At 38.1% G+C, this 9,713-nt stretch overlaps 1 protein-coding gene across 1 annotated transcript; it reads left to right on the forward strand.

The window, feature by feature from the left end:
* Positions 1-210: 210 nt before the first annotated feature.
* EXOC1L (exocyst complex component 1 like) lies at positions 211-8,460 on the forward strand. Its single transcript, XM_068680370.1, has 3 exons — positions 211-497; positions 3,841-3,971; positions 5,872-8,460. Exons 1-3 carry the CDS (start codon positions 377-379, stop codon positions 6,133-6,135), a joined length of 516 nt encoding a protein of 171 aa, XP_068536471.1. The 5' UTR covers positions 211-376; the 3' UTR covers positions 6,136-8,460.
* Positions 8,461-9,713: the final 1,253 nt, after the last annotated feature.

The following is a 9,713-nucleotide window of genomic DNA, read 5'->3' on the forward strand; positions in this document are numbered from 1 at the left end:
TCCTAATATTTGCAAGACCTTTTTTGTTTGTTTGTTTGTTTGTTTGTTTAGTAATGCCCAATTTCTCCGTGCAGCCACAAGTTATTCCAGCAGGAAAAGGCTGGCCCAGGCTGTCTGACACTCCCGGCGCTGCGGGGCGGGGATGGAGACCCGCGGGGCGGGGACGGGGATCCGCGGGGTGGGAGATCCACGGGGCGGGGATGGGCGATCCGCAGCCGGGTCCCGGTGCCCAAACGGGCGGCTGTGGGGCCGGGGCCGCGGCTCTCAGCGATGTCTGCCCCGAGCCCCGGGGCTGCGCAGGCCGGCGCGGCCGGGAGGCGGCGGAGGCGGAGGTGGAGGAGGAGGAGGAGGCTGAGGCTGAAGCTGGTCGGGGACCATGTCCTCGCTGGTGAAGGAGGACTTGGCCAAGAGGCTCTTCAGGCCCCGGAGGCTGCGGCTGCAGGAGTTCATCGAGGTGGAGGGCACGGGAGCGGGGCGCTGCTACCTGTGCGCTGCAGGTACCCGGGGGTGCATGGGGCCGGGGGATCCCCGTGGGGCTGGGGGATCTCCTTAGGGTCAGGGGATCCACAGTGTGCTTTGGAGAGGTGTCATAAGAAAGCATAACGGGTACCTTAGCGGTTACAGCGGGATTTGGGGAGCTTTTGCACGATCCCTCGTTGGGTTGTGAAGTCCTCACGCTGTCCCAGTCGCCCAAGTAGCTGTGGTTTAACCGGATGCACGTCTGGATCGGGAACAGCGAGAACTGTGATTAAAACAAGAGTGTTGGGATAAAATTAATTAGCCGGCTCTTTGCTAAATCTGATTTCAAGTGCATCTGTTTCTGAAGGCTTTCAGAACGTGGTTTCAGAGAAGCCTGAAGCCTTTTTATTATTATTTTTGCAACACTGCAAAAGAGGAGTACTCTCATCCCTAAGTAGTTAGGGTGAAGCAAATGCTTTTTGCAGTCTGTTTCCTCTTGATGTTCAAAATGCACATACAGGTAGAAATGATGTATGTATTTGAGACTTTTCTTGGCAATACAGGGTGATGCCAACCGTATTCTGTGGTCCTCATGTTTGTAAACATCTGAAGCCTTTAGAATAATTTCATTGTACAGATTACTGGAAATATTGACCCAGCTTTGTTCCCTGCACCCACGTAATTTTAGTAGAAGAGACTTTGCACTTTAAAACTGTAAAAATGGTTTTAAGAAATGGATTCCTGGGTATTGTAGAGCTTCTCAATGTACAAGAATAGCAACCTGATTCATAGTTTATAAAACAATTCGGTAGCAGGATGTTTGGATGTGAGTGGCAGAACTAAGAGTTTGCTGCTGTGAAACCTCCAAAGAGGAGGAATAATGTGCTCCACCTTCAAAATCTTTACTAAACATTTCTTTTTAAGGTAGAGAAGAGCAAGAAAGCCTCTAATCAGATTTACTGATTGGATGTCACTGAAGACATAAAGGAAAATTTATGTAGAGTGTTAAGAGTGGGATCTCTCCAGTATCCAATATTAAACTCTCTTAATATATTGAGGCATAGTCAAGTAAGCGGTGAGCAGAGTGGACACCTGATGCTGAAAGATGGGCTCCATCCATCTGCCAGCAGCTACTGTAATCCACTGTGATTCTCTGGAGCAAACCATGCTGTCTAAAATCTCATCCACAATACATCCTGAGTATAATCTTGTGAATTTCAACTTACCATAACAAAGAAAAATCGGTCAGACTATATAGAGGCAAAACTTTAGAAGTCTATACCTTTTGAAATCTATATTAAAATAAAATCTCCACGTGGATAACCAAACAATCTTATGTGTGTGCCATATGCCCAACCTTATTTCCCTTCCTTTTTTGCAGTAGCAACTCTCGGTTCTTGTATGAAGAAGACAGTTCCTTTTGCTAAATGCTTTATAAACCATGGAAGAACGTAAAGCTGAAATACAGCTGTGTTCAGGAATTTTCACAGCTCTGTATTGGTATGCCCGAGAAGGGCAGCAGGACTAACATCATATCATCCAGTTGCATAGAGAGACTCTAAAAACAAGCTCAGTCCATGGAAGACATTAAGGAATAATTTGTGCTCTATGAAGGCATTGCCATATCAATGCCTTCCACAGGAAAAGCTGTGAGAATTTAATGAGTGAAATGGTAGATCTGAGATCATGCCACATATCAAAAATAATTTTTTCTTTAACTATGTCAACTGAGTGCAAGAACGAGCAATATATCAAAAATGCAGGAAAACAACCATGTTGTAGGTGAAAATTGTCCAGCCAGGTTTCACCACTGGGCAGAACATGCTCCTGGCCTCATTGTGCTGTTGAGCAGTTTCTTAACACATCTGTTCTCTATCCTCATTTCATACAATCTCTGTTCCTACACCGGGGTGGAGAAGTGACAGTCTGTGGGTCCTGGAGGTGCCTAGGATGTCCACTTGTATTTCCGAAAGGACACTTAGCTTTTGCAGTTGGATTTGTTTTCTTTCAAAGCTGAGGGAGACCACATACTCTTTTGCTTCACAGGAAAGCAAATAAAGTGGGAGAAACTGGAAGTAAGAAGAGAACTTTCTAAGAGTAGCCTAATAGATGTGCTTGCAAATGAAAGCCACTGTAACTTCTCCATAGAGATAATACACCAGAGGTCCTCTGATTAAAAATCATTGAGTAATCATGACTGGTAGGACCAGAAAGATATAAAAGCAAGTGTTTTTTGTTTTTTCCCAGCAGGCTGTTTGGGAAGCTATAGGCTGAGAGAATTACAATCAATGTATATATTTTCCTTTATTTTTCTCTGTAATGGAAAGAAGCTACATCTCCAACATAATCCTTCATTTGTCTTTATTTTGTAGCCTTCTTATAAACAAGTGAGAAGTCAAGGACATCATAACAGGAATAAAACAGTCAAGTTTCAGAATGGATTTTTCAAAATTTCAGGCAGCATTTAGAAATAAAAGAATTTTGGTCCTTCGCCTGTAGTATCACGTTATGATGTCAAAATGTTGCTGCCAAATGTAGGTGACATCTCGTATTTACTTACCTCAGGCTACAAGATGGCCTGGGGAAGTTGGTCTGCACTGAAGTTGTTATGTTGGATGTGCAAATGTTTCAGGCTCCAGTGCTTTTCACCCTAATTATTGTGTTACAGAAGTCTGATCTCTTACACAGCACTCAATGTAATCAATTAATAATGGTAGTTATTATAAATAATGTCCTCATGCTCTTTTCATTCTAATTTCCTGCCTTAATTGGAAAATAGTAATTTCTACAAAGATACCACAGTGCAACTTGAAGATTTAAGAAATATTTTCAGTGTTGCTTCTGTTAAGTGACATACTTATGTATTTTATAAGGAAATTGAGAGTTTTGTTTTATAAGGAAAAGAGTTTTGGTTAAAAAGTGATGGATATACAAGAGAACCCCAGAACAGAAGGTGTAGCACGATTCATGTAAATACAGAACCTTGGTAGTGATTCTGCAATTTTTTGACTCCAGCACCACAGAAAGATTCCCCCTCAAAGTAAGTAGGATAAGGGGATTATCCACACAGATCCAGTGCCAGGATTGGTCTTCATTGCACTGCTAGTGAATTCAAATGAAAGGTTTTAGCACAGCCAAGACTGTCTTTCCACAGAAGGGGGAAGGTAAATCCTCAATCTACTAAATGCTGAGAGGTTTCATAGTCTGAGAACACAGAGCTATTTCTACTAATTGCAAAATAAAACTATTAAGTCCAGCATAGCACTATACAGCCCTGCACATCATCATTTAAATTATTATTTAAAATGTAGTGTAAGTCTTTTATTATCAGAACTCTTGGGAAGTGTGTGCTTGCATATCTAAATTATTTTTGTCTTACAGTGACTAAAAGTAAAGAAGTAGAAATATGTATGGTAAAACACTTTCGAGTGGATCAAGAGGAGAAATATGAAGTAGTTGAAAAGTGGTTTCTGAAAGATCTGGAGATGATTGATGGAAAAGAAGCGGATACTGTAAGTGTTATCTATTATTAAATACATGTATTAGAATATGCTTTTCTTGTGTTGCAATTTGGAATACAAGTATTGAAATGCAATTGGAGTGCATAATCTGGAAAAAAAAATCTGTTTAAAAACCAAAACAAAAAAATCCAAGGAATTTTGAGTCTGTTGTGTGGGAGAGGGTACAGATTTGCACTTTTGGGGCAGGGGCAGGAGAGATTTTTTTGTGTGTGTTGTAATCTTCATCTCTCCTGTTGAGATCTGAAGGACGAGCTGGATGTTTTCTAATTTGCTCATCATAACTTGGAATAAAAGTTCTCCACTGCAGCTCCCAGTATAAATTTGGATTAATCCAATGTAATGTGTATTAGAAAATAATATTTAGTTAAATATTTTTATGGAGGCTGTGCCCCTGCCATTTGAATTTATGAACATGTTCTTTGTGTGGCAAAGAGGATTTGTGTCAATATGTAAAACATCATGTAAATGCATCGTTTGGTGTACCAGCTTAGGAAATTGTGCCTCTCTCAGTTAACTTACATCTCACTCCCATTACTTAGATCAATTAAATATTTCTGTTTGGCTAGATTTATGTGATCATACTGCTAAAAACTTCAGCTAGATTTGCGTGATCTTACTGGTAAAAAATAATAATAATAATCTCTCAGATAAAATTACAGAAGGGTTTGCGGCTGCAGTAGTAGGCAACTACTAACCAACACCAAAAGTAGAATTAAATCTTATTTCATAGAAGCTAGAAGAATTTTCTGAGAAGAGTATCTTACTGTAGGTAAGGCATTTTAACAGTTATCCATGCATAAAAATGTAGTACAGGGAGAGATTGTTTTTTTTTTACCCCATAAGAGCATTTAAATGAACATAAAATGGAATTTGGATTATTCTGATATCAAGAGCCCACAAGAAAGGTTTCACAGTCTTGATCTAAGGAAAATGAGAGACTCTAGTTGTATTCATTCTATCCTGATGACTATTCCCCTTCAAAAAATGCTCCCACAGCTCCTACATGGGGAACCAGGCGAGCTCTGCAGCAGTCTGCAGTCCTCTGCACATTGCCCTCAAGTTTGAAACTAGGAACCTGGGAGATGGTGGAGGTGAGCTCAGGTTCAAAGTAGCTAAAACTAATAATCTTGTATGTCCTCTCTCCAAATTATCTTGCATCTGGAAATGTTCCTGCCCTTTTCCCAGTCAAGGCAGACAGCAGATTTCCTTTTCACTTGTATACATGAATTTATTTTGGCCTTTTTTTGAAGCTTTTTTTACTAAAATACCCTTCAAAGATGATTCAGCCATCCAGAACTTGGATGATCAAAATCTTATTTTTGGTTATAGAAAAGCCTAAATGAACCTTAAACTCCTGATTACAGGGTGATTGACACTGCTATAAATACTCATAATATTGCTATTCATATCTATAGAATTTAATAGAACTTAGCTGCTGCTAGTATTAATTGTGCCAAGGAGCCTGAAAGCACACAGAATAACAATTTAGGCAGGAAGGGGAATCAATATTCTTCTTCTGACAGGCATATATAGTTATAGTCCAAGGCAAGTGCTTTTCATATAGTGTTTTAGGCAACATGACAAATCAGTTCATTTCAAAACAAGCTTGTGTAATCCCAATAAAGTGCAGGGTATCATTTGGCCAAACTCTGAAAGTTTCACTCAGGCAAAATTCCTAATGGCAAAGAATAGCAGCTAATTATAAACTGCTACTTTGTAAAGTTTTAAAAGACCCTTTAGTATGAATGGCAGAAATATGCAAAGTGCATAGCTAATACTTTTTAGTATCCATCAAACTGAGAAAAAGGCCTGAAGGCATCTGAGCAGAGAACAATTGCCATTCTAATGTCTGTAATGCATGTAATAATTTCATTCTCTCTCCATTTTTTAGGATAATCCATATTTTGACATGCACTTCCACAAAGTCTACAGTTTGGAGGCATATAGTTGTGCATCTAAATATACCTTTGCTCGAACACTAAACAAACTGAACGAAATGTATCTCAAAAAGGACTTGAAGATTGTGAACTTTGATGACACCTACCTAAATGATGATTCAATCTGGTCATCCAACAATAGGGATTTCTTAGTACTTATGAGGATATGCTTCTACGCTTCCAACCTTTTATGTCTCTCCCTTTGTCCTTTGTCCTGAAGATGCATTTTCTAATGTAAAAGGCAACTGGTTGACTTTCCCTGACCAGCATTTCATAAATCATCTGTTGAAAAAGACAGCAAGTGATGTGCAGCATCTGCTTCTTAATTTATGTGTATAAGTCCAAAATGGAACATGCTTTCTAGATATATAAATGAATGGTCAATTGCTTGTGTTAGCAGGGCCTTACTGGCAAGTACAAATATATGCAACTATCAACAAAGGAGCTGCTCATTGTTTATGGAGATATAAATGATTCTTCATGAATTGCTAGAAATATTTTTAAAATACTTTAATAGCATTAACAGTTCATATACCTCCTGGAAGTAGGAAAATAAAACAAACAAATTAGTTCTGTACAAGAACGAAGCACATTTCAAATGTGTTGAAATACAGAACTCTGTTCAAGAGATCACACCTACACAGATACACAAATGAAATACTCATCCTGATGAACTGGAGTTTTGCATTCAGGTACCAGGGACCAGCTTTTCACCTACGCAGTTGTAATTATTCCTCCCCCCCCCCCAAACATCTAATATTCCCTTTGGCCTTTCCTTTTTTTTTTTTGTGATACTGTTATCGAAACATAAAATGGATGTTCTTAAGCAGAACTGTTTTTTTTTGCCAGACCTTTCAGACTTTTTTTTCTTTTATATCATTAATGTCTTCTTGCAATTTGTTGTTTTATGTGCATGAACAGACCTGGTTATGGAACAGAAACTGAATGTTTATGTCTCTTCTCTGCCTCAGGACCAAGAGTTAACAAAATACTATTGGATGTCCTATGTAAAAGTAGATGTTGGCTATTAGTTACAGTTACTTTATGGGCAAGTGATAGACTTTTCAAAATTCATAGAATTATTAGAGTAATTTTCAGCAGTTTCTAGCTATGCATTAGCATATTCAGTGCACTACTTGAATGTTTATTAGTACTTACAGCTGCATTTAATATGGGGTGGATTCTACTGACTGGTTGGGAAGATCTCACCATAACAACAACAACAAAAAAAAAACAACAACAGCTGACAGTATTATGTTACAGTAGAAACAGAAGATGAATTAAAGCTGTATTGACCAAGAGCTGCAGAGGAGCAACACTGCCAAAAAGTAGCATGATGATATTGCTCCGTGTCAGTCAGCTAAACCAGCTGGCTGCTTCTCTAATAGTCAACAGAGAAAGAAATGCCCACCCAAAAGGTGATTCAGAGAAACTTTTGGTCAGAACTTCCAGCAGGAGAAAACTTTTCTCTTTCGGCAGCCTAGGGAGTACAGAGAAACTAGCTCTGGACTAAAGCAGCTAAGTATCTAAATTTGACGAATGTAAATACCTCCCAGAAAATCACAAGTTGGTTACTGTCCTCTCCAACTACCTGCCTTTGTAAAGTGGGATAGTTGTACAAGGACACCACAACTTGGACTTCACTGTTGCCTTCCATGTGGACTCCCACCTTTAAAAACATTCATGTAAATGTACTTCAGATTCAAAATTGAAATAAAATCGAGCAAGTGAGAATATATTTGAAAAACTGTATAAAATGTACAGCTTTCTACTTTACTTTTTAAGTGTTAACCTAGTGCTTGTATATAGAAAGGCTATATATTTGACTACCTAATCTTAAGAGGTTATATATTTATTCTAGGCATATAATGTAAATTGCACACATTCTCACACAAAATACTTATGTATATCTTGACCTTCATGAAGGCAGTTTCTATGGGTTAACACAAATCAGCAATTTCAAAGGACTTAAATCTTTAATTTGTCACCTACATATTGTTAAGAGAGAAGGGCTGTATTTATAGTCATTATTTATGAAATGTAGTTGTTCTTTTCAGAATGTCTTTCGTATAATCCAGTCCAACTAAGTGTTTTAACATTTGATGCATCGCTACAACAAGTATTTGCCCAACAACAGGCTCCACAAAAACATTTTTAAGAGCAAGTATAATTCAGAATACTGTTATACATGACACATTGTCTTGTTTGGGCTGTGTATTACTGTAAAGATCACAATATTTTCTGTAATGTTTACAATTTCTTTGCTTAACAAGTGCAAGGAATTCTTCTCTGGCTGGAAAAGCTCCCATCGTTTGTCTTGTAATAAAATATATAGAACCTCTAATAAAAAACACCTCACCTTTTTTTGAAATAAAGTACAGGCAGTGACTTCCTGACCAATAATAGTCCTGTATTATATTAGAAACTGATTAGCTAAAAATGACTATAATGTTCAAACATATTTAATGGACTTGTGTAAGTAGTTCACATATTTCTACTCTTGTTACTGTATAAACATTAAACTGATCTTATCAGGAAACAAATAAGCCTGCATTTTATGTGGAATAATATACAACTCAAATCTTTTTGGCACTTCTGTCCGATAACATCTTATTTCAGATATTCTTTACTAAGTGGTCAGAAAAGAGAAAAAGGAACACTGTCTATATAAATGATTTCAGGTAGCATCAAAAGGAAAAAATATTGATAGAGATTTTTGTGGACCTAATCTAGGGCCTTTTTGCATTTCCACAAAATACATAAAATGCCAAATATCAAGGCACTGTGCGAGTGCTAGACTGACCTAGTCACGCTATGGAAAGTCTTTGTCCTCAAGTGCAGGAGACTGTCACTTTGTGGTTAGCACAGCACAGCTGCACCACAGGAGATAAAGACTATGCTAAATTATACATGGAAAAGACCTGACAGGCTAAATAGCCCATCTTTCAATTAAGGCAAAATTGTTTCCTACATCACATTTCCTGACATTGGATATACAGAATGCAGTTTGAAATATAATATCTGGGGATTCATCTGCTTCTCCTGGAACACTTTTCCAAAATTGATTAGGAAGAAACTTACAGGAGTAAATGTTTATCACAAATGCATTTGTAGCATTCTTATAAAAAGTTTCAACCAAACTGTGAAGTGAATTAATACTTGAGATTGTGGATATAAAGTGGACTTCACATTTAGAACACAGGAATTGTTACCAGCCATATCTGTTCCAGAGGGGAGAAAATGAGGGATTGTATTACGTAATCAGTAATATTCAACTTCAGAATATTTTCTCTTGAGTTAAAGTTAGGATTGGAAGAGAAAGGCCCATTCTCAAAGCATCTGTGGACGCTGGAATAGGAGGGGAGAGAATGGCACCGTGCATCCTGTAAGATGATCTCATGTCTGTTTTAACATGTGTAAACACATGTAGCATTAACAAACAATGCTTTGTTTCTTTTTCTGCCCTGAAGCAGAATTAACAGATAAAGATAGACAACTAGAAGGGCTTTGACTAATAACAACAAAAGCTTTATGAAACCCTATTCAATTTTTTTATGGCAGCCTTGTCCAGTCTTTATGGATCTAGAGAGAGACAGTTACATTTTGTGGTGAAACCGAGAAATTACCCAACTGAAACTTCTCTTTTAACCTTGGCCCTCATGAATGATATATTACAGAATTACACAGCATGCTGTTTTATCAGTCAGAAAAGAGAAGTACGTTCAGCAAAACAGCGTTGGTCAGTAATGGTTAAATATTTTCCATCAAGTAAAAATGTAATAGAGGAAAAATGAGA

The sequence above is a fragment of the Anas acuta genome, chromosome 4 (assembly GCF_963932015.1).
Source record: "Anas acuta chromosome 4, bAnaAcu1.1, whole genome shotgun sequence".
Lineage (NCBI taxonomy): Eukaryota > Metazoa > Chordata > Aves > Anseriformes > Anatidae > Anas > Anas acuta.